A 25,520-nucleotide genomic window follows, 5' to 3' on the forward strand; every position below is an offset into this window, starting at 1 on the left:
TTCCCATACAAATGTTGATGGGTTAAACGATCGGCTGCTTCGTAGCTTCCAATTTCTCTGCGAAATAGCTTTTAAACCTAACGCCCAAAGACGACCACGAAGATCTTTGTTGGATAATTAATTCCATTAATTTTCTTTATCTGATTTTTCTTTCTTAGTAATATAAGAAGTGATATAACTTGCAATGGCCATCTTTTCATCAGCTTCAAACTGAATGTCCATGTTGCCTTTGAAAGTCAAAAGCAACACAGGATTGTAGTCATTAATTTGCATTTCAACCTTCGTCCTAGGTAGTGAATAAAGCTTCTTCGAAGATTTTCCAGAGACAAGGTGACTTACAGTAGAATCAACTTTATTGGTAATTTATCTTGGAAATTTGAAACGGCAACGTGTAATAGAGGTATCTCCAAATTTATTTTTCCTCAAACAAGTTGGATTACACTTGTGCCATTGGTACTTCGATTCTAAATCGTACAAAGTTGGATTTTTATTCTTGTCGGGCAACGCCATCGAACAAAACCATCAACTCTGAAATAACGCCATCTGCGTTCTCCATAAAGCTTTTCACCGTACCCATGGTTCCATTAACATGACCTTTCTTTATATTTAGATTTCTTCTTAACATTATTCGAGCATCAATACAAAGCAAAAGTCGATAATCCAAACCAGCTGCTGTAGCAGAAACATTTTTCTCCAATTTCTTTAACTGATCTTTAACGTGTTTATGCATTTCTTGGTGTCCATGGACTTTATCGACACTCAGTATTTCGAAAATAGGATTGTTACATTTTTGAAGCATTATGTTGTTAATAGCTTCGCACATTTTATTGGTTGGTAACAAACAAACCGGTCTTTTCTTTCGTGGCATAACTTATCATAATAGTTTGCAATATTTTTCACATTACTTGCTTTGGGAATTAAACGTGTGTTCACTTTGACATCTGGCTCTGTAACTTCACCGACGAGTATTCTAGCAAACATTTCTCCATAAGCGTGGTCACTTTTTTGCCGCTTGTTAATTGTCAATTCATCAAACTTAAAATATTGTTTGAATAAATTAAATTCGCCAACTGAACCAATAAGTTTTCTCGCCTCTTGGTGACTTAGAGTAGAAAAAACTGGGTCACCCTTGACAGGCTGTAATTGTAACAAATCCCCTAAAGCTAAGACTGAAATACCACCAAAATATTTCTCTTCGCCCGTTACTTCACAAAGTCTCAAATGAATATAGCTCAACAAAGCCGAAGAGACCATTGATATTTCATCAATTATTAACAATTTTACAAGGTTGAATGAGTTTCGCATTACTTGCAAACTTTCGGAACCCAACTTATGATATTTTGCTATTTTCCCTCATTGCACGGGTAACATTAATAATCTGTGCAGAGTTACACCTTCTATATTACACACAGCCAACCCGTTAGGTGCTGTTAAAGCTACAGCTAAATTATTTTTAAAATGACTGCAAATAACTTTTTCCAGTGCCACCATATCCACTTACAAACACATATAAGCCTTCATCAGAAGGATTTGCACCGCAGAAGTGTAACTCTTTGATCTTCTTGCAAAGCTATAAGCTCACTGAATAGACTTTCGGGAGTTAATATCAAATTTTCATTAAGAGCTGCTTTAATTTATTCCATTGCATTTTCGGCTTCTCTCACTTCTCTGCCTTCAATAGGGTTATCGGCAGCATCTTCCATAAATTTATTTTTAGAAATATGTGGTGTATTTTAAGCTTACGCTTTTTCCAAAGATTTTTCAGCTTTTAGTAAAGCACTTAACTTTTCATGATACTTCATCATGTCTTTCAACTTTGGCAAATGAGCTTCAAAAGAGTCTTTAAAACATGTATAATTACTTAATAAAGAATTTTCTTCCCTCCAAGGTAAGAATAGCCAGGGCCGGATTAAGACTTTATGGGGCCCTAGGCCAAAGTTAATTTTCAATAGCGAGCGAAGCGAGCTAGGCACTTCCTCAATTTATAATTGAGAAATGGAAGGAAAATTCATTTTGCTGGCAGATTTAGTATGTCGTTAGGGGCTAGACGGCAGTCCATCAGAGAATGTGACAATCAAAGTTTTTGGTTCATAGGGGTGGACGCATTTACTAAAATTACTCCGGAAAATATTTCGTGAAAAGCAAATGATTAAAGTTTTGTACTTTTATTTTTTTCGAACCCTCTTGGTTCCCCTTGTAGGCTTGATGCCCTAGGCCCAGGCCTAATCGGCCTATTGGTTAATCCGGCCCTGAGAATAGCATTAACATACTATGGTAAAATTGATCAGCCTCTGTTTCAGATTTGTATAGATCATGGTGCTGAATTAAAAAAGGTTTTACCATAATTTTAACAAAACCATTATTGTTTTTCAATTCTAGTACATCTGCCGGTCTTTTTGTGGTAGGCTTTATTGGAACACGATAGTAGAACCTCGACCAGTCATACAAACATGTGTCTTCGGGATCATTCTCTTTAAGAATTTGCAAATCTTTGTGTCGCTTTAGCAAGTGTTTTCGATGATCTTAAGTGGTAGTATTGATAAATACAAACGAATCAGATTTCCCATACAAATGTTGATGGGTTAAACGATCGGCTGCTTCGTAGCTTCCAATTTCTCTGCGAAATAGCTTTTAAACCTAACGCCCAAAGACGACCACGAAGATCTTTGTTGGATAATTAATTCCATTAATTTTCTTTATCTGATTTTTCTTTCTTAGTAATATAAGAAGTGATATAACTTGCAATGGCCATCTTTTCATCAGCTTCAAACTGAATGTCCATGTTGCCTTTGAAAGTCAAAAGCAACACAGGATTGTAGTCATTAATTTGCATTTCAACCTTCGTCCTAGGTAGTGAATAAAGCTTCTTCGAAGATTTTCCAGAGACAAGGTGACTTACAGTAGAATCAACTTTATTGGTAATTTATCTTGGAAATTTGAAACGGCAACGTGTAATAGAGGTATCTCCAAATTTATTTTTCCTCAAACAAGTTGGATTACACTTGTGCCATTGGTACTTCGATTCTAAATCGTACAAAGTTGGATTTTTATTCTTGTCGGGCAACGCCATCGAACAAAACCATCAACTCTGAAATAACGCCATCTGCGTTCTCCATAAAGCTTTTCACCGTACCCATGGTTCCATTAACATGACCTTTCTTTATATTTAGATTTCTTCTTAACATTATTCGAGCATCAATACAAAGCAAAAGTCGATAATCCAAACCAGCTGCTGTAGCAGAAACATTTTTCTCCAATTTCTTTAACTGATCTTTAACGTGTTTATGCATTTCTTGGTGTCCATGGACTTTATCGACACTCAGTATTTCGAAAATAGGATTGTTACATTTTTGAAGCATTATGTTGTTAATAGCTTCGCACATTTTATTGGTTGGTAACAAACAAACCGGTCTTTTCTTTCGTGGCATAACTTATCATAATAGTTTGCAATATTTTTCACATTACTTGCTTTGGGAATTAAACGTGTGTTCACTTTGACATCTGGCTCTGTAACTTCACCGACGAGTATTCTAGCAAACATTTCTCCATAAGCGTGGTCACTTTTTTGCCGCTTGTTAATTGTCAATTCATCAAACTTAAAATATTGTTTGAATAAATTAAATTCGCCAACTGAACCAATAAGTTTTCTCGCCTCTTGGTGACTTAGAGTAGAAAAAACTGGGTCACCCTTGACAGGCTGTAATTGTAACAAATCCCCTAAAGCTAAGACTGAAATACCACCAAAATATTTCTCTTCGCCCGTTACTTCACAAAGTCTCAAATGAATATAGCTCAACAAAGCCGAAGAGACCATTGATATTTCATCAATTATTAACAATTTTACAAGGTTGAATGAGTTTCGCATTACTTGCAAACTTTCGGAACCCAACTTATGATATTTTGCTATTTTCCCTCATTGCACGGGTAACATTAATAATCTGTGCAGAGTTACACCTTCTATATTACACACAGCCAACCCGTTAGGTGCTGTTAAAGCTACAGCTAAATTATTTTTAAAATGACTGCAAATAACTTTTTCCAGTGCCACCATATCCACTTACAAACACATATAAGCCTTCATCAGAAGGATTTGCACCGCAGAAGTGTAACTCTTTGATCTTCTTGCAAAGCTATAAGCTCACTGAATAGACTTTCGGGAGTTAATATCAAATTTTCATTAAGAGCTGCTTTAATTTATTCCATTGCATTTTCGGCTTCTCTCACTTCTCTGCCTTCAATAGGGTTATCGGCAGCATCTTCCATAAATTTATTTTTAGAAATATGTGGTGTATTTTAAGCTTACGCTTTTTCCAAAGATTTTTCAGCTTTTAGTAAAGCACTTAACTTTTCATGATACTTCATCATGTCTTTCAACTTTGGCAAATGAGCTTCAAAAGAGTCTTTAAAACATGTATAATTACTTAATAAAGAATTTTCTTCCCTCCAAGGTAAGAATAGCCAGGGCCGGATTAAGACTTTATGGGGCCCTAGGCCAAAGTTAATTTTCAATAGCGAGCGAAGCGAGCTAGGCACTTCCTCAATTTATAATTGAGAAATGGAAGGAAAATTCATTTTGCTGGCAGATTTAGTATGTCGTTAGGGGCTAGACGGCAGTCCATCAGAGAATGTGACAATCAAAGTTTTTGGTCCATAGGGGTGGACGCATTTACTAAAATTACTCCGGAAAATATTTCGTGAAAAGCAAATGATTAAAGTTTTGTACTTTTATTTTTTTCGAACCCTCTTGGTTCCCCTTGTAGGCTTGATGCCCTAGGCCCAGGCCTAATCGGCCTATTGGTTAATCCGGCCCTGAGAATAGCATTAACATACTATGGTAAAATTGATCAGCCTCTGTTTCAGATTTGTATAGATCATGGTGCTGAATTAAAAAAGGTTTTACCATAATTTTAACAAAACCATTATTGTTTTTCAATTCTAGTACATCTGCCGGTCTTTTTGTGGTAGGCTTTATTGGAACACGATAGTAGAACCTCGACCAGTCATACAAACATGTGTCTTCGGGATCATTCTCTTTAAGAATTTGCAAATCTTTGTGTCGCTTTAGCAAGTGTTTTCGATGATCTTAAGTGGTAGTATTGATAAATACAAACGAATCAGATTTCCCATACAAATGTTGATGGGTTAAACGATCGGCTGCTTCGTAGCTTCCAATTTCTCTGCGAAATAGCTTTTAAACCTAACGCCCAAAGACGACCACGAAGATCTTTGTTGGATAATTAATTCCATTAATTTTCTTTATCTGATTTTTCTTTCTTAGTAATATAAGAAGTGATATAACTTGCAATGGCCATCTTTTCATCAGCTTCAAACTGAATGTCCATGTTGCCTTTGAAAGTCAAAAGCAACACAGGATTGTAGTCATTAATTTGCATTTCAACCTTCGTCCTAGGTAGTGAATAAAGCTTCTTCGAAGATTTTCCAGAGACAAGGTGACTTACAGTAGAATCAACTTTATTGGTAATTTATCTTGGAAATTTGAAACGGCAACGTGTAATAGAGGTATCTCCAAATTTATTTTTCCTCAAACAAGTTGGATTACACTTGTGCCATTGGTACTTCGATTCTAAATCGTACAAAGTTGGATTTTTATTCTTGTCGGGCAACGCACACGTGATATGTTTTTATATAAAGATTAAAACATCGTCATCTGACGACTTGCCAATTCCCGGTGCATCTTTTATCCACAAAATAAAATGGATATGAGGTGCACCACGGCTCTGATATTCCACTCTCAAAAAAAAATGAGCCACTTCTCCCAAAATCAGATTTTTTTTTCCAAAATAAGATTTGGCCAGACAGCTTTAAATCGGTTATGAAAAGTCTTGTAACGGCCACTGGATCATTATTGCACAGTTTACCAACCCTAATGTTTGAAGCTAATTCAGTTGATGGATAAAATGATTTTAAATGATCGAGCAATTCTTGCCAATCATATTCTGCCGGGTTAAGAGTAATAAACCACGTAGGACCATAATTAAAACACATATATTTAACTTCACCACAACCCTTATACCAATATTCTTGGGTTCCCCGCACATTTTGCATGCACGCTGACAAATAAGCTTCTAATTCCTTGTCATTACTTCCCATTTGATTAACAAACATATCTACGGAAAGATTCTTGTTCCCACTCACCCGTAACATATGGTCAATGCTGCTGGACAGACCTTTGATTTCGCTGTCATAAAGAAGGTGAAAAAGGTATTGCTCATTCTTAGAAAATCTCCTATCTATTTAATATTCTTTGAAGACGGAATTCAGCTTCCGACAACTAAGCAAATGGTCGTTCAGAATATTTCCCATAATCACCACGTGGGAAAAGACCGGGGAAGTACATTAAATCGAGGTTTTTATCCCAAATACTTAAACCACTTCCTACAACTTTTTTCACTTGAAATAACATCCAAAATATCCTTAGGATTTTTGCAATTTACTGGGTGTATAGAGTAGTGGTCACACAGTTCTTTCTGTTCAGATAAAGATATTCTTCGAAGTAAAGCATTATCATTTAAGATAATTTCTATATCATTATCCGTTGTACTTCCATAAAGGAATTCCTCATTAATTTCACACACATTTATATCTCTATACAGCGGGTTAATTTTAACTGCATGTTCAACAAGGATTTCCATACTTAATTTTGCTTTGTAGGCAAACCATGCGGCAAAGTTGTTAATTCATGAACAGCAGGTAAAATTCTTTGGTATCATTTTCACATTCTCACTTAAGGGAAGAGGCAAATAAACTGCGCAACTTCTGACAGCCCTGGTTGAGTCCGAATGGTTAACAACGTTTTTCCCCAACATTGTTCGTAAACGAATGACTGTTTGAAACCCTTTCGCTTTCTGAACAGGGCCGTCTTAAGGCATGGGCTACAGCCCAGGGCCAACAGCCAGGTTTGGGGCCCCGGAAAGGCCAGCCATACAGTTTCTACCCTAGGGATAAGGGTATAGTTGGTTAAATATTATTTATGCTCATTTAATAGTATGTATCTTTTAGTTACGTCTAAAGTAATTGGACTAATAGCCACATCGCGTATCAACGGTATCTAAAATTTCTGTCAGTAAAAATCTCATTTTCAGTAGGCCTATATATGTTATACTTTTGAAAGTAAACGTTTTGGTTGATTATTGTCAAAGGTCTTAAGAAATAATTTAGCCCAGGGCCCCAAAAGGTCTTAAGACGGGCCTGTTTCTGAATAAGCATTTTCTCAATAAAATTAAACTTTGAAATCTCATCTGGCACCGGATCTACCTGAAATCCATTTAGAAAACATTGAGGGGGGAGTTTACCCAATTTTATATACTTCAAACACAAATCACAAACAAATGTATTCCCAAACATTATGGGCACTGCTATTTCAAACCCTGCAGTGAATGGTATTATATATCCGTGTTTCTGGGGTAGAACGCTCACCCATCGTGCAGGAGGGCTGGGGTTCGAATCCCATCCGATACTAACGCAAGTTTAAAAGAAAATTTAAAACATCAAATGACAAAAAGAGCGCGCTTTTGGAAAAACATTTTCCTTATTTCTAAGAAACTGCGTACGCCGACAGACACGGTGATTGTAATGGTAAAAATGAGTTCCCTAATTTCCATTTTGCGCTACGTCGTTTGGTAAAACCATGTTGTAACTCAAAGTATATACCAAACGACAACGCGCTTCGCAACGCCACTTTCTATAATAATATTGTAACTTAAAATTAATAAGAAAAATAATTTTTATTTAAATTTAGAAAAATTGGGAAGAGAAACTTAAAATATATTATTATTATTATATTATTATTGATGAAGGGGTGAAGGGCTTTGGAAATGCCCGTTCGCGCACGTCGACCAGAGGTCCAGTGTGCAAAACCCGAACCTTAAGACTTAAAAAGTCCAATATCCGACACAAAACGGAGAATCCTCTTGGCCGGCATATTATAGAAATCAGAAGTTTCCAGTTGATGCATACCAAGATGCTCGAATCTTTGGGCCGCGTAGTAATCGCACCTACAAAGCACATGAGAGGCGGTTTCTTCCTCAGCCTGACATGCCCTACAGATTGGATCATCACTGATTCCAATCAGGTGAAGATGTCTGTTAAGGAGACAGTGACCTGTTAGTAGGCCAATGACCAACCTGATATTAGATTTGGAAAGCGAGAGCAGCTCCTTAGCTCTCTGCCTAGAGGGGCCCGAGATAAACTCTTTAGCCTGCCTTTGGCCATCCATCTCAAGCCAAAGCTTGAGTTGACGGTCAGTCATGGAGTTAGAGATAAGGCCGCGAACTATGCTAGAGGGGATAGGAACGACAGGTTCAGGACCAAAGAACCCAGCCTCTGCCCCCTTCTTGGCTAAGACATCGGCCCTCTCATTACCATAGTACCCCCGATGGCCAGGAACCCAATAGAGCTGAACTTTATTATTGGTGCCTAGCTCCGAGAGGAGGTTCAAACAGCTGTAAACCAGTTTTGAAGAGACCTGAAACTGGTTGAGAGCCTTGAGGGCTGCTTGACTATCCGAATAAATTTGGATAACCTTGCCATGAAGCTTCTTCTTAAGACAAAAATCAACACAGAAGCAGATAGCGGCAATTTCCGCCTGGAAAACACTAGCATATACACCAAGGCTTTCAAAGAAGCCGAGATTGCTAGTAAGACAATACATCCCCGAACCTGAGCCAGAGCGGGTCTTAGACCCATCGGTAAACCAGACGATTTCTCCTCTGGCCCCGAGGGTACTATGATTAGCCCACTCTGTACGGCTTGGAAAATAAGTATTGAAGGACTTACTAAAACGCAGCTTCGTAGTCATCAAATCAGAACCCATGAGATATACAGGTAACTGACATGAAATTTCCCGAAAGATCTTGGTGTGGCTATTATCCCAAGTATTCGCCTTCCACCAACCATTCTGGTTGAGCCTATAGGCTCCCATAGCAGCAGCTTCCTCTATAAAAAGATGAAGAGGAAGAATGTTCAGGAGAATTTCTAGAGAAGCACTTGGGGCTGTTCTCATAGCTCCTGTGATGCTGACACAAGCCAGCCTTTGTAGGGTGCGCAGATCGCTCTGCACAGTCTTAATTCGGACTCTTGGCCACCAGACCACTGCAGCATAAGAGAGCAGTGGTCTGATGATCATGGTGTACAGCCAGAAGGCCACTTTAGGGCTAAGCCCCCATGACCTGCTAACTGCACTCCTAGTCCTCCAAAGTAACATCTTGGCCTTCTTAACTACACAGTCAAGGTGAGGCTTCCACGTTAGTTTGTTGTCAAGAATAACACCAAGGTACTTCACCTCCGTTCTTTCCCTCAAAATAGTCCCAAATAAGGAGATATCATTAAAAGAATTTTGCAGCCTTTTACGAGTAAAAGGAACAAGTACCGTTTTACTAGGATTAACCGTAAGACCAACTTCCCTGCACCATTTTTCCACTGATGCAAGAGCCCTTCTCACTAAATCGCTAGTAGTGTTGGGGAATTTTCCCGTAAAGATGATGGCGATATCGTCGGCATAGCCGAAGCAGCGGCACCCATCCCTGTCTAGCCTCACCAAAAGCTCATCCACAACCAGGCACCACAGCAGAGGTGATAGAACACCACCTTGCGGGCAACCACGGCTGGTGGAGATCATAAGGGATTCACCGAGCAGGGAGGATACCACCACACGATTCGTCAGCATAGCTTTGAGCCAGAGACACAGAGTGTCATTAATGCCAAAGCGCTTAGCAGCCTTCATGATGACGGCGCTGGACACCTTATCAAAGGCGCCCTCAATATCAAGGAACACAGCTAATGCTATTTCCTTAAAGTTAATAGCCCTTTCAATGCAATTGGTTATGCCATGAAGGGCAGTCTCAGTAGATTTGCCTTTTTGGTAGGCATACTGAGCCGTCGAGAGAGGTGTATGAGAAATAACCTCTCCCCTAATATAGTTGTCTACCAATTTCTCCAAAATCTTTAGAAAAAAAGAAGTCAAACTGATTGGTCTAAAAGCCTTAGCCTCGAGATAGTTAGATTTCCCTGGCTTCGGAATAAAGATCACCCTAGAAAGCTTCCAGGTGCTAGGAATATATCCAAGGGCAATACAAGCCCTATAGATTCTACTCAGCATTGGGCAGACAATGTCAATGCCCTCCTGCAACAGAATGGGAAGTATCCCATCCGGCCCTGGAGACTTATAGGGCTTAAAAGACTTTATAGCCCAAATAAGTCGCGAGTGCGTGACAATTTTGTTCGCCACCGCCCAGTCCTCCCTTTTGGTACGTGCAATCCTAATAGGAAGGGGGTCAGAATCAGTACTGTTTGTAATTCTGGAGTCGGGAAAGTGTACATCTAACATATGAGTTAGAGTCTCCTTACCCGACGAAGAATGACTGCCATCTTTCAACTTGATAGTGTCAAGATGTTTAGTCTTATCGTTGGCCATAATTTTCATTAACTTTGCCGTACTAGGAATATCAGAGATATTCTCACAGAAATTCCTCCACGAGTCCCTCTTGGCCTCGCGGATGGCCTTGTGGTACGCAGTGAGAGTTTGCTTGTAGGCAACCCAGTCACCCGACCTCTTAGCTTTGTTAAAGAGCCTCCTAGACTCTTTGCGAAGCCTGCCAATCTCAAGATTCCACCAAGGAACTAGCCTTGGCTGGTTGGCAGACTTCACCGGACAGTTACGGTGGTAGGAGTCGATAATGGCATGTTGCATGCGATCAACAGCCAAATCAAAATCCAGCACCGATGACAGCCTAGGCTTATCATCCTTCAGATGAAGATTTAGATCATCCCTAAAACCAGGCCAATTAGTTCGCCTGGGATTACGAAGTTCGGTACAAACCTGAACCACTTTTATCCTGACTGTATAGCAAATGTGTCTGTGATCCGACAGTGATGGTTCACTAGACACATGCCAGTCATTAATAAGAGCTGCGACATTTTCTGTGCACAGCGTGAGATCAATGACCTCACTTCTGTTACGAGTAACAAAAGTTGGTTCATTGTTCCTATTAAGAATATGGAGTTTCGTACTAACCACATATTCCATTAGTTTATCACCACGATCGTTGCAGTCACTGCTGCCCCAGATATCATGGTGAGCGTTCGCATCACAACCTATAATGAGTTTCTTTCCCGACCGCTCACAGTGGTTGACCAGATTGGTCACCTCCTGTGATGGTGGGGGCAGAGCATCATCGTAGGGAAAGTAAGCAGAAGCCAGCGTGAGTTCATCATTCCCATCAGCAGAAGGGGAAATGATTTTAACCACAGCAGTGTCCCTAGAGTGATAGATTGAGATAAAATATATTATAATTAATATATTGATTATATTATATTTATATAATTTAAGATTATAACTGTAAGTTTTAAATTCAACAATAATAATAATTGGATATTATAAATTACACTATATTATTAATAATATATATATTTATCTTCACATGACGAGGCTCGAACATTTAATACATAGGTTGATGTCTTCACAAACAACGATCGTAACCCCTCGGCCACGCTAGCCTATCTCGGTGCCTGTGATTATTTCTTTTACCATAACTATACATTTGTCCAAGGCTTAACTGAATACGAGCTTGTGCATCAATAACGGCCATATTATTTTTCGCGATGGCGCAAAGACACCATATAATAAGAGGTCTGTTCAATAATGATAACTTTTTTGAACACAGTAACGCTATCGCCATCTGGTTCTAATAATACACAATAATTTTCTTTTAAATTAATTTAAAATATCTTAAATTCATTGAAAATTAATAAAATTAAAAATGTCCTTAGACAATTCAATAAAGAACATTGGTTTAAAATTTGAACCTTATCGGAACAACCGTTTTTCTTCTAGCCCTGGCTAAATAATTTAACGTTAAGTGACGTCACAGAGCTCTTTACTCTCCAAAATCTCGCCCCAAAAATTTTAATTTACTCCCATAGCGTGAAGGACTCGATCTTATGTTAAAAATCTTGCTAGCTAAATATATACACTTGGACGACCGTCCAAACTTTGTGTATAATAACAAACTTACATTTTATTTTGGATGATGACTAGTGGAATAATAATCAACGATCTAGCGATGTCTTTTACTAATCAAAAACTTTATCATACACTAGCTGCAAATTGTTTAATTTGCATTACATGACAATAGAAACACAAAAGGTCTGTTCATTCAGACTTCAATTTTGAATAAGAAAATAATTAAACATATCTACCTTGAAAATATTGATTAGTGCTCCGTAAGATATGTAAATTTTCCTTAATCACTCGGAAAAGACAACCGTCCGTAAACCACAAAATAACAAGTTGTTTTTTACAGATTCAGACTCATTCAAGAGTCAAAGTGGAGATAGCACTGGACTACAGAAAAATACATGAATTTCGAAAAAGGCAACAATTCTTCGATTCATCCTTCCAAGAGGTTCTTTTTTCAGAGGAATCACCCTCCCATTATAGGCTTACCCCTCCCATTATAGGCTTACACCCTCCCATAATAGGCTTACACCCTCCCATTATAGGCTTACACCTTAAAAGAATTTTTCTGGTACTTATCTTGACAACGCACAAAAGAGTTTCAATAAATACCTTATATGTAAACAGTACCATTTTTACTTAAAATCATTTGGAGAGAAACCCCAATAAAGGTATAAAAATACAAAGAGCTATTTTTTTTGTACCCTTTAATATACTTTTATTTTTAACAGTTTAGGTAATGATACCACCCAGATTCACCCATAAAAACCACCAAAAACACAAAATTTTTTAAATTGTGTACTGAATTTTTATCATTGACTAATAGCGATTTCAGATGGAAGCTCTGAAAACTCTCGAGACGTAGTGAGTTTCCGTGTAAAATATGATAACATTTATAGAACTCCTGAAAGCTGCTACTATTAAAGCGAGTCACCAGTGGTTTGCAGGATCTCTAAGATTGCCAGTGGAGTTTCAGTTCTTATGGCAAGCGCTTTCGATAAGCCTAACTCACTCGATGGAAACAATTATTACTCGTACAATATCTTTCCTTCCTAGTAATAAACACCTGATTCTCTTTTCATTCGGATAAATATAAGCGGTTGCAAAAATATAAATAAAATAGTCTTTTCAGTGCAGCATTCCTTATTTGTTGGTCAAATCTTGGATGAAAGCTGGAAGTGCAGTTCTACGCTTAGATCATCAAAATTCGTTTACAAGATTGGCACTTTTGGCTAGACTATAGAAAATTGAATCTTCTCTTTGTAACAAAGTATTCGGAGCATCGAATTCCGCAACGGTGCCGCGATCAAGCACTAAGACCCTGCAAAAGAAAGTAAAATAACATAATATATTTAAATAGAGATTAATTACTAAACTGTCAAAATAAAAGTTAAATATATGCAATGGAGTAGCTCTTTTTACAACTATACGTAAATAAAATAAATGTTTCTTACTCTGAAAATCACATGAGAGTACAAGATTAACTACTAAGGTTCTTTTTAAAGTTTAGAAAATGGAAAGTAAACTACGAGTGACAAGGAAACCGAGGAAATTAAAGCTATTCCTACTAAATCGGTGTATTTTAAATATATTCAGCCAAAAATCGAACAGAAAACATTACACAATGTACTGAGGTTACAATTTTGTAATTTAAAACATTTATCTAACCTATCATAATCCATTATGGTATTAAGTCTGTGTGCAATGGTCAACACTGTGGCATTAGCAAACTCTTGACGTATGGTGTTTTGTATCAGTTCGTCTGTTTCCAGGTCCACAGAAGCGGTGGCTTCGTCCAAGACGAGAATTGTGGTGTTTCGCAACAATGCTCGGGCCAAGCAGACCAATTGGCGTTGACCCACACTACGGCAAAGAAAAGTTGTAGAGCTTTAATCATTTCAGTGATTTTAATAAAAATATTTTCAAGGCAAAGCTTTATGAATATTATTACCATAAAAAACATAAAAAACCCTAGAATAGAAGCTTTAATAAAATTTTGCAAGAAGTAATATTTTAGAGAGCCAGGACCTGAAACGCACTGTTTATATAGTGCTTGTTAAAATAATGGAAACTTTTCATCTGTACGGTATGCAACAAGTGTACCATTTTAAACAGGTAGCTGTTTCTGACGTTGTAAGGCTTAGGAAAAACACGACGTTCTGTTTAAGGGTAAAAAGTTTCCATTATTTCAAAAAGCACAATTGAAACAGTACTTGCGGGTCCTGGCTCTCGGAAATATTACTTATTGGTGATTTCCTGGGAGGATGATTTATTTAAGGGCCCATTACACTGAACGATTTTGGTTAATGATTGCGTTATCAGAAATTTAAATAAAAACTAATCCCTATTATTAAATTTACTACCAGGTTATTGTTAAACACATTTTCAATAAGCCTAGCCTAATCCTTGTACTAACAATCACAAAATTGAAATATAACATTGTTAAGACAAAAATTGTAAATGCATAAATAAAGCATACAGAAAACCATAGAGAACGGATGCAGTTTCCATCAAAGAAATTCAGACAGCGGTATTAGCAATTTACCAACTTAAAATGGACTTTCAGTTATTATTTTAAGTGTATTGAAAAGGAATGGTCCTTAATAGCAACGTAACGTTATTCTTAAAAAAGTTTCAATATTCTGGAATTATATTTTTATATTTTCAAATTTAAAACAAAGTAAAACAGTTTTATAAATATTTGAAATTGTTTCGCATATTCCTTTTTAACTCGAGAACAAACTTGCTGGAATCTTCAAAATATGTTCTATTCCTCTTCTAATTGGCGTAAGATATATTACGTCAGAGTAGGATTCATAACTTTTCTCGATAAGTACCTTGAGAATCACTATAATATTTACAGCATGCTTTCTAAACTGTTCGGAGAAAACAACTTCTTAGCTCCAGGACATGCCCAAAATATTGGCCCTTAAGAAACGTAAGTTTTTAGCTAGTGATTGCAAATGACCGAAAGGGACCCCCAAAAAAAAACAGGTAATGGGCCACAATAAAACCCGATTAAGTAACCTCCAATTTGCTGAAAGTGGTTCGCAACTGACCAGATGTGGTCTAAAATATCCAGAAATATTTTCTTATTCACCAAATGTGGTCTGATATAACCACTGTTCGTAATTCACTAGAAGCTACTCTCGAATCACTAGGAAATCATGTCCTCAAGGACAATAAATAACCCGAAAAGGACCGAGATAGACCCCCAAGCCACAGATAGTGACCTTCGAGTGCTACTAAATACAGGCAGCAAACAAAGAAGTCTCTTCGTCCGCTTTAAGTGAATGAAAGACCTGTATGAATGCATTTCCAACTAATAAAAACGGGAATCAATTTGCAGATTATTATTCTCAAACATTCATTAAATACAACAAAATATATTTCGTATTTTAATTTTTTTATACAAATTGTCAAAAAGATAGAAAAAATACAAATTTTAACTAAACCATTTCTCAATATCTGCTCCTTGGGATTTAGCAACCCCTTAATGCTACCCTTCAACCGAAACTTATTTCACTTCCTTTTATTGGAATGATATAAGTCTCAATGAAATTTAACTTTAATTGCCATTTAAGAATAATAGTTTTAAACCTAAAAAACATTATCGTGCAGATTAACAAACCTCAAATTATTTCCACCTTCGGTGATCTCGTGAGATAGTCCTTTTGCCAGTGACTTGACGAATGTCTTCAAATGCGAGTGCTCCAGAGCCGACCAGATGTCTTGGTCCGAGTATTTGTTGAAAGGATCCAGATTCAGTCTTAGTGGGCCGGAGAAGAGAACGGGGTCCTGAGGAATGATGGTCAATCGAGAGCGGAGGTCGTAGAGGCCCACTTGGGCGATGTCCACGTCATCGATCAGGATTTGACCAGACGAGAGTTCGATAAGTCTGAACAATGCCATAGTAATGGAAGATTTCCCAGCTCCAGTACGACCAACAATCCCAACCTATGAGAACCAAATGTTTGATTTTGGGTACTCGATTATAAGTGGTAGACCGTTTTCCAACACTGCCTTAACCAGGATGCGTAAAGTCAAGGACAAACTCAGGAATTGCTTAGTCTCGCCCGAACATTACCTAAAGTAGTCAACCCGTAAGGTTTGTTTGGTATTTGTTCTGTTGCACTGCTGAAGGCACCCGGTTGTTGTTTTACGGTTTCAAATGAATTGTTGGTATATTTATTGTTTGACACATTATATTTTATGGTTAAAGAACACCATTAATAAAAAGAACGAAGATACTTTTAGTATCCTCATTAGTAAAATAATCATCACCAGAGTTTTGAACAACCTTTTTTTGAAATAATTAAAACATTAATTTTTTTTTATATATTTTAGGCTATCTCATTACAGTCGCCCGATGGGGAAATGTGGTGCCCAAAAAAAGGAGAACTTTCTTCATTATTTTTGGAATCCCATTAAATGGACACAGTCACATAAACCAATTTTTGAAAAACGAATTGTACTCGTTTTAAACCTATGCACACTCAGTTTATATGCATATGAAAAATGAGCTCATTGTAACTGTCATGAATCATAACAGCTATACGACCAAGGCCGTTCAGAATTTGACTCCTGGGTCACAGACAATGTATTAATAAAATTAACAATACTCATAGAAACCTTTTCCTTGGAACGTATTTGGAAGGAGATGCTATTCAAGACTAGGTCAAGTCCTTCTCTGTATCGAGCGCTGCATTCTCTGAACACAATTCGTCCTTCATTAGGCCATGACGGAGGTAGTGCGAGATCGGTGGTTTCCCAGGGCGCTTCCGACGACAAATGGGAGTACTCGTGAATGCGCTCCACTGAGACACTTTGGTTTTCAACGTTGATTGTATTTTTCACTATTCTCGGAATACTTTGAAGTATCTGAAATAACAATGTTAAAAATTTATTTTTGTTCATTAATTAATTAGAATTAATCTTGATTTAATCAATTTAATCTTGATTTAATCCATTAAATTTTTATTTAAACCAATTAATCTTTATTGAATCCATTTAATCTTTATTGAATCCAATTTATCTTTATTTAATCAATTTATCTTTATTTAATCCATTTAATCCTTATTTAATACCCTTTATCTTGATTTAATCCATTTAATCTTTATTTAATCCATTATACTTGATTTAATCTATTTAATCTTGATATAATCTATTTTATCTTGATATAATCCATTTAATCTTTATTTAATCCATTTAATCTTTATTTAATCTTGTAATCTTTATTTAATCTTGTAATCTTTATTTAATCCATTTTCTTTATTTAATCCATTTAATGTCGATTTAATTCATTTTATCTTCATTTTATCCATTTAATCTTTATTTAATCAATTTAATCTTTATTTAATCTATTTAATCTTCATTTTATCCATTTAATCTTTATTTAATCCATGTTATCTTTATTTAATCCATGTAATATTTATTTAATCCATGTAATCTTTATTAAATCTATTTAATCTTGATATAATCTATTTAATCCATTTTATTTTTATTTAATCCATTAAATCCTTATTTTATCCATTTTACCTTTATTTAATCTATTTAATCTTCATTTTATCTATTTAATCTTCGTTTTATCCATTTTATCTATTTAATCTTCATTTTATCCATTTTATCTTGATTTAATCCATTTAATCTTTTTATATCTATTTAATCCGTGTTATCTTTATTTAATCCATTTTATCTTTATTTAATCCATTAAATCTGGATTTATTCTTTTTAATCTCGAAATAATCTATTTAATCTTGGTTTAATTCACTTAATCTTTATTTAATCTATTTAATCTTCATTTTATCTATTTAATCTTCGTTTTATCCATTTAGTCTTGATTTAATCCATTTAATCTTTATTTAATCCATTTAATCTTTATTTAATCTATTTTATATCTAATTAATCCATTTAATCTTGATATAATCCATTTAACTTTATTTAATCCCTTTAATCTTGATTTATTCTATTTAATCTCGATATTATCTATTTAATCTTGAATTAATCCATGTAATCTTTATTTAATCCATTTAATCTTGATTTAATCTATTTAATCTTGATATAATCTATTTAATCTTGATTTAATGCATTTAATCTTTATTTTATCTATTTAATCTTTATTTAATCCATTTAATCTTGAGTTAATCCATTTAATCATGATTTTTTCCGAAGGTGCCCTAATAAACAAAATAGTGATCTGCCTTCGATTTTAGTTAAACATCAACAAATGTACATTTCGTTAGTGTTATTCTTTAATTTTCGAAAGCAAAGCCCTTGTACATAAGATCTAAAAATTTTGGTTTTTTACTAACAAAACTATTTAGTTACGAAAATTGTTTAGTAGAATGTTTTAAAATAAAATTGAACCAATCAAACCATGTTTAAAATATGATATTGTTGTTCAATATTATTTGTTCTATTAAAATTTTACTTTAAACTTTGAAAATGATTTGATCGATTGAGTCTTTGATCAACCCAAATTCGTCAAGGTTTCTTCATCGTTTGGCTAATATCAAATTAAAGCCACGCCCCAAAATTAAAATTGAATTAATCTATACGGTTCAAAGAAGTAGTATAGGTTGTTACTTTTTACCTCTTGTAGAAGTAAATGAGTACAACTTGTATGTTGAATTAAAATATTCGCTTGTTCTGGTGGAGAGATTTACTCTACACAATGAACTATTCAAGGTCAGCGTACTGAGGCTACACTTCTCACTCTTTCTGTTAAGGAGGTGTAAAGAGAGTAAACTAATAAAATCGTCCGCTTATCCAGAAATTAACTACGAAAACGGTCACAGGCAGCAATTTTGTGATAACATTTTTACCCCGACTAGCGACTCGAACTATTCGCCACAACAAAATCAGAGTAAATTGATGTCAAACAGTTACTCTTCTACTAAAAATCTCAGAACAAATCAGGGTAAATAATTTATTCTAAAAAATCAATTTTAATAAAATAATTAGATTTATTACGAGTTTGTAGCTAAATTTAGTCTTTGAACGCAACCACTTACGATATTAACGTTTGAGATGAGGAAGCCAACAACTCCCGGAGAAAGTCTTCCTTTAGAGATTGCGGCAAAAATTGCTGCAAAATACAGAAGTAAACTCCCTACGACTGCCACTCTTATGTTCAACCAACTGTTTAACAAAAAAGATGGTCTTTTAATCCAAGTTCAAGTTTCCAAAAAGGGTTAAAATTATTATTTCGACACAATTTGTATTAAATAATTTTAGTAGTATTGTTTGTAAAGAAGCGTCTAACTGGAGAGCAAGTTGTTTGGGAAGAATTTACCAAACCATGATTTTATTGATCAGAGACACTGAATCACATTTGGATTATTTGAAAAAAGTGATAGTAAAAATATAAAAAAAAAGATTGAATTTCCACGACCTTTGTACGAAAATAAAAAGCTTTATAAATTGACTAATGAGGAAATGCCTAGTAGGCGTTTGGTTTTGAAAAATTAACATTTCAACGACTTAATCAAAATTCCTAAACGGTCTGCCAATTACTTGCGTTTCCAGCAAAAGTCATCCCCCTTGAGTATGGAACTTTTTGAAGGGTTTAATATTTGGAGTTTTTGACAAACAAAACTGTTTTTGTTTTAATAACTTAGTCCCCAAACATTCGAGGAGAAGTTAAGTTCTGATGAATTTCTTAATCCAAGTATTGAAGATGAAGGTGCCTTTCGAGTGCTGTTGCTCTAGCAATTTAGACAATACACTAAAGAACCCTGCGAGAGAAAAATGTCGAATATCACGCTTATTACGTTTAGAAGCACTAATATTTGGAAGATTTCAAATTAAAAGTAGAGTTCCCCCTTTGACCTGACTTTCAAATTTCGAATTCATCATTTTATTCACACATTCCCAAATTATTGCTTGGTACCCAAGGCATCCGGTCAAGTATACAGTGCAAATTTTCAATGACTAATTTACCTTCCGGTCATTTCCGTTAAATAGAAAACTGCGCTGCTGTTGTCGATGAGATTTCGACACTGGGTCAAAAACCTGGGAGATGCCCTGCAAGCTCGGATGATAGTCAAGCCACTCAGAGATGTCGAGAAGTGTGAAACCACAAAAGAATGCCTTATCGATGAAATTCTCTTCAATTGTCGACTGACTGCGGCGTAAAATCGCTATTAGAGAAATACTGATAAGACACTGATGTAACAATCGGGAAAGTCCCACACATTAAAGACACCATTGTTTGCATAAGATTTTCCAAAGCTTGACCTAAAATATTTGAAAGATCATTTTTTAAAGGGGTCCCACACACAATTTGAAATTAAATACCATCCGTGCTTCTGTTGTACTGAGGGAATCGTATATTTTAATAGCATTGTTTCCTTTGGTTCACCTTCAAGATCGCAATGACATATATAGTACTCCTTTGTTTATATATTTTCAAAATAAGTACTTAATGTTGATGATGAATTCCATGTCATCAAACTGCGCACACCTTTTTAGTTCGTATTAGCCCTTACGTTAGCTTATTAAATGTAAATGATTTAACTTATTTTGATCACTCTTGGATCGGAAATTTAAATGACCCACGAATTTGTTCTTCAAGAGATCGGAAGTAACAGAATTTATTCAAAATCCAAAACGGAATTTTGTTAAGAACGAATCGGAATTGTATCAAATATGGATCGGAACTTGATTCCTTTCTATTCAAAGTTTGGTAAAATTTTAGCATCAGTAGTTTAATAACTTCAGTCACTATTTCGTAAACTTTGGTGTAAGGTTTGATTGGTATGTTTGTAAAGGGGGATATAGTGGTTTGCAAAATGTTTCAGAAACGAGGCTAGTTTAATTTCCTCAAAAATGTAAGTGAAATTCCGCCAAGATTATATTGGAAATAAATAAATATCTTACCTGCAAGACGGTAAACAAAGACACGACCACAATGACAGCTATTATAAAAGCTGGAATTCCCATACACACTCCTATTATGGTAAGTCCGATATCAAAAAACGCCCAGAGGCTTAATCTTGACGAAAGTGGTAGCTCATTGTCAACGATATCAATGTCGCTGGAAAAGCGATTAAGCACCCTTCCCACTGGCGTCGTATCGAAGAAGCTTGTTGGCGAATGAAAGATACTCAACAGCATCCGAGAATGCAATGTCAGGGATGCGCGCAGAGTTCCTACCACGAATATTATAATCACAAAGCTGTACGCAAAGCTTTGAGCGAAAGCTAAAAGACCGTAGATGGTCAAACGAAAATCTCTTTGCGAAGGGTCAAGGGCATCGCCAGTGTGGGCGTCTTCACTCCACAATGCCAACCAATATGAAGAAAACACGGAAATTAAATTGTAGCAAATGTTACAAGCCAGGAGTAGCGATATCCAGATAACTCCAACAGCTTTGAGGTACACGACGAATGACACCTAAAATCGAAATAGCCAATAACAAATGAGATAAAACGTTTTTTCCAGGAATTGCTCGTCTTACTTTTCCTTTCTTTATGTTTTCCTTCAAAATAATTTCACCGTTGTTCCCTTCTTCGTTTGCTAATTTTTGTACTTTTAACGGTTTCACTTTGGCACGACTAACCCTAAGACAGATAATTTGATCGAGATTGGTGATTTTACTCAATTTCAGTAAGTCTACTACAAGCAAGATTTGAATACGAGCATAAGTTTAAAACTGCTTAAAGATAATGCTATAATTAAAGCACAAAGTTTGAAAATAGTTTTGAGCAAAATGGGTTCTAAAAAACGATATATCTTAATTCGGTAGTGTAGTTTACCAGTAGAACATTCGGTTCTTTGACAACCGTTTCTTATATATAAATATTACATACCAGCTTGGATCTTCATAGTTATCTATGTTTTTTTGAGTGCTTGCATTCACATCCATATGATTCATGAAAAAGTCGCGAGCAATGCCGTCAGTGTTCATGATTTGATTAAACGATCCTTTCTCGACAATTCGGCCGCTGTCCATGAAAAATATTTGATCTACTTGTGGCAGAAATGTCAAGTTGTTCGTAACCAGGATTCGAGTCTACATAAAAAAAAGTATATAAATGGTCGGTATCTTTTCAAATTGAGTACTACTAAGATAGAATTTAACTTTGTCTCTGAGCAGTCCATTTGCGCCTATAACTTGGTCAAAGATATGTTTGCCAACGTGAGCATCGACAGCACCCAAAGGATCATCCAGCAAATAGATCTCGTCGTTCAGATACACAGCTCTGGCTAAACTCACTCTCTGTTTCTGACCTCCACTCAAGTTGATTCCCTTTTTATACGTAAAAATTCAAGATTAAAAATATGCTGAACAAAATTTTAAACATTAAGTGTTAAAAATTACATAGCTAAAACAGATTTTAATTAAGTAATTAAACATGGTTTTAAAAATTGAATTCGGCCGATCGTCTTAAAACGTTAGTTTCGAATGATTGTAAAAGATAAATCAATGAAATTTTAGACACTTTATTCCCACGGCAGTGTGCAAAGCGGGTATTGGTCTATCCATTGAAATAATTTAGGTGACATTAAAAGTCGCTAGATGACTTGGGCCTAAGGTGGTGCCTTGGGTATAATCATAACTGATTATTATATATTTATAATAATTAATAATAATAGATTAATTAATTAGTAAGTAATTATTTATAATATTAACATTCTCTTCAGTTGCTTTAATCGACTACAGACTTAGAGACACTAAAGAGGAAATGTTTTACCGAGGATGAATGCATTTAAAAGCGGGTTTTTAACTTCTTCTTATTTCGAAATCGTTTCGTTTTAGAAAACCTTATAAATTTTAAAAAACCAAGTAGGTCCCCCGTTTTGTAATATAATCATATTCTTCACGTTTTGTTTGTTTCATTTTGCTTGGTATTTTTTGCTAGTTTAAAGTTCCGGTAATCATCATATCAACATAAGCACTTTCTACTTTTTCTACGATTAATACAAATATTATAATTTAAGAAAATAACTGTATTTGATATTTTTATGATCGGAATATATATATTGGGTGTATTTACCTTTTCACCTATTTCACTGTGGTCGTAGGCTGGCATCATTTCCAAGTCGACTTCCAACGCGCAGGCCTGGATCACTTCCTGGTATCTTTTCTCATCCATCGGCTTCAGAAACAAAATGTTTTCTCGAAATGACTGGTTCAGAATCCACGGCTGTTGCGGAACGTATCCAATGGTTCCCTAGGATCAATCAAAAATGCATTCGTTTAAAATATGTCATTGTCAATCTGAGGGATAATATCAATCTTCCGTGAAATAAATTAGAGAAATGATTTTAATTCTAGGTCAAATTACTTATAGCTACTTGTTTGTAATTTGATCATGAAATAAAATGATTACTTATTCTTTAATGAGCAAGTAATTGCTGTATTAAAGCAAAATTAAGCACAAGGATGAATTGAAAATAACTGATTAATTACCTTTAAACGGACGGTCTTTAATGTATAGATTTTATGAATACAATACATCATATTTTACAGTGATCTTACCTGTAGTTTAAGTTTTACTTTGGATTTAGTAAAAACCATTTTGCAATCAATTAGCCACTTAAATGCGTCATTTAAGGTTTCCTTCATATTAATAAAGCAATCTCATTAACAATCAAATAGCTATTTCACCACATCAAATTAATTATAGTTTATATTTGAAATACACTATCAACTTCCAACATATTAGTGCCCAAATCTGCAAACGAAAAACGCATCCCTACAATCTTGTTGCATTCTAACTCTTAAGTGTCAATGGTGGAATAATATTGATATACTCTATGTAAGTTGAATAGAAAGATAGTTTAATAAAGTAATACAGAGTGTTTTTATTTGCTTGGAAAGAGTGCTTTTAGAAATTAAAATTATAGGTAGAGTTTGAAATTTTCGGAGAATTCGTATTGAGTTGGGAATTATCTAATTTCTAAATTTCAGAAAAAGTTAAAAATAATTGCTTGTTTTTCAAAAATATACATTTTGACCGGTAGGTGATAGACGAAAGCTTTCAATAAAAAAATGAAGAGCATACTTCAAAACGTACAAATAAAGTTGGGTTGGTTGAAAAAGACCGATTTTCACAAATGTTTGTTAGTCATAGGTAGCCCAGGACAGATACGGTTTGACTCGGAACATTTTCCCATAAAGATGAAAATTGGTACATAGGTAGTTTTGGACCCCAAAAAAAATATACTTAAAGTCCCCACCTCTAGAACGTGAGCTTCCGACGCCATCTTGGAAAATGGCCGCCAAGCACGCCTGACGTCATAAATTAAATGAAAGTGTTCAAAAATGTTAAAAATTGGTACATTATACATTTAAGGCTTTCTGAATAGTATTGTAATTTTGTTTTGGTGTACAACCGTTATTTTGGCCGCCAAAAAGGTTTTCCACGTAACTTTCCACTATATGTTTCAATATGTTTGAAAATTGGTATATAGTTTTATTACGGCCTTTGGAACATGGTTACAAAATCTTATGTATCTGCGACCGTTATTTCGTCCGCCATCTTAGAAAATGGCGGACTGCAATGCCGAATTTCGCATTCAAAATTGAATGATATAGTCCGATTGTTTTCAAATTTGGTAAATTTTTTGATTGTGACGCTGAGAACACTATTACAAAATCTTAAAGGTATCTGACGGTTACTTCGTTCGCCATCTTGGAAAATGGCCAGCTGGAAAATATTCACCTTGTCGATAGCATTCTTATAACCATTTCGAATCACTTTAGGGTTAGATTGTTAGCTTTTAAAATCTGGAAAATGAAAACCGGTGATACACATATAACGCATTTATTTGTAGAAAACATTTTATTGGGAAATACCCAAAACTGTTTAATTAACTATATAATAAGCACATGATGTTTTCTTTGGCGATGTATCGTTTTTCATCATTTATATTCGAACTGTCGATGGGCTTTCCTTTCCCTCTACAGGCCACGTGTTTTAATTTAATAGAGAACGGTCTATATCCCCGGGTCCTGGCAGTATATGGCCCATGAGGTACTGATTGGGGCCCCTAGGTCAAAGAGGGTTAGAAAGTCAATAACATTTTGAAAACGTTAGTGGAGCCCGGGGTCTAAAACATTTGCCCCGGGCCCAAAAAAAATAGAACGGCTCTGGCGGTAGTTTAAAGAGGTTCATGGGGCTCCTTATAGGAGTACACTGATATTTATAGAGGTATAGGGTACACGACGTTAAAGGGGTCAGCTAGGTTACTGATATGAGTACGAGTTCTAAAGCAGTCTAAAAGGTTTCTTAGAGGAGTCTATAGGAGTACTTCGAAATTTTAGAGTAAAGGCGTTATACAATCTAATAAACCGGTTCTAAACGATCAAATGTGTTTCTTATAGTGGTACACGGTTATTTTTGGAGGTACAAAATCTTTAATATACCAGTGATTAAATTTAAACCAGAAAAAAATAATATTTATTCAATCCTGCCATTTTGATCTTTCAAATCGTTGCAGTGGCGCACGCGGGTGGGGGCAGAAGGGCCGGGCCCCCTCCAAGAACAAAAAGAAAACTCGGTTTTTTCTAATTATTACAACTAAAGCAGTCGAAAGA

General features: G+C 35.6%; 4 protein-coding genes across 4 annotated transcripts in view; all 4 read right to left on the reverse strand.

Moving 5' to 3' along the window:
• Positions 1–487: 487 nt before the first annotated feature.
• Positions 488–1,254, reverse strand: LOC149946015 (uncharacterized). Its single transcript, XM_090170706.1, has 2 exons — positions 906–1,254; positions 488–813 (listed from the first exon to the last, which is right to left on the reverse strand). The coding sequence occupies exons 1-2, from the start codon at positions 1,252–1,254 to the stop codon at positions 488–490; spliced, it is 675 nt and encodes a 224-aa protein (XP_090026832.1).
• Positions 1,255–3,047: 1,793 nt separating this feature from the next.
• LOC149946016 (uncharacterized) lies at positions 3,048–3,814 on the reverse strand. The gene is made up of 2 exons (XM_090170707.1): positions 3,466–3,814; positions 3,048–3,373 (listed from the first exon to the last, which is right to left on the reverse strand). The coding sequence occupies exons 1-2, from the start codon at positions 3,812–3,814 to the stop codon at positions 3,048–3,050; spliced, it is 675 nt and encodes a 224-aa protein (XP_090026833.1).
• A 4,070-nt stretch (positions 3,815–7,884) lies between these two features.
• On the reverse strand, positions 7,885–9,300 carry LOC149946017 (uncharacterized). Its single transcript, XM_090172598.1, has 2 exons — positions 8,797–9,300; positions 7,885–8,102 (listed from the first exon to the last, which is right to left on the reverse strand). Exons 1-2 carry the CDS (start codon positions 9,221–9,223, stop codon positions 8,089–8,091), a joined length of 441 nt encoding a protein of 146 aa, XP_090028724.1. The 5' UTR covers positions 9,224–9,300; the 3' UTR covers positions 7,885–8,088.
• A 3,366-nt stretch (positions 9,301–12,666) lies between these two features.
• The window catches only part of LOC149946018 (ATP-binding cassette sub-family C member 1-like), a 49,103-nt gene continuing 36,249 nt past the window's right edge, over positions 12,667–25,520 (reverse strand). The window contains exons 16-26 of the mRNA XM_090171605.1: positions 22,975–23,151; positions 22,059–22,226; positions 21,787–21,989; positions 21,435–21,537; positions 20,855–21,370; positions 19,916–20,115; positions 18,988–19,114; positions 16,607–16,855; positions 15,606–15,931; positions 13,643–13,837; positions 12,667–13,295 (exon numbers count right to left, since the gene is read on the reverse strand). Coding sequence (XP_090027731.1) covers positions 13,175–13,295; positions 13,643–13,837; positions 15,606–15,931; positions 16,607–16,855; positions 18,988–19,114; positions 19,916–20,115; positions 20,855–21,370; positions 21,435–21,537; positions 21,787–21,989; positions 22,059–22,226; positions 22,975–23,151 — 2,385 coding nt within the window. The 3' untranslated portion in view covers positions 12,667–13,174. The remainder of the gene's footprint in view (positions 13,296–13,642; positions 13,838–15,605; positions 15,932–16,606; positions 16,856–18,987; positions 19,115–19,915; positions 20,116–20,854; positions 21,371–21,434; positions 21,538–21,786; positions 21,990–22,058; positions 22,227–22,974; positions 23,152–25,520) is intronic.

Source organism: Leiobunum rupestre, chromosome 4, assembly GCF_980474605.1.
Source record: "Leiobunum rupestre chromosome 4, qqLeiRupe1.1.hap1, whole genome shotgun sequence".
Taxonomy (NCBI): Eukaryota; Metazoa; Arthropoda; class Arachnida; order Opiliones; family Sclerosomatidae; genus Leiobunum; species Leiobunum rupestre.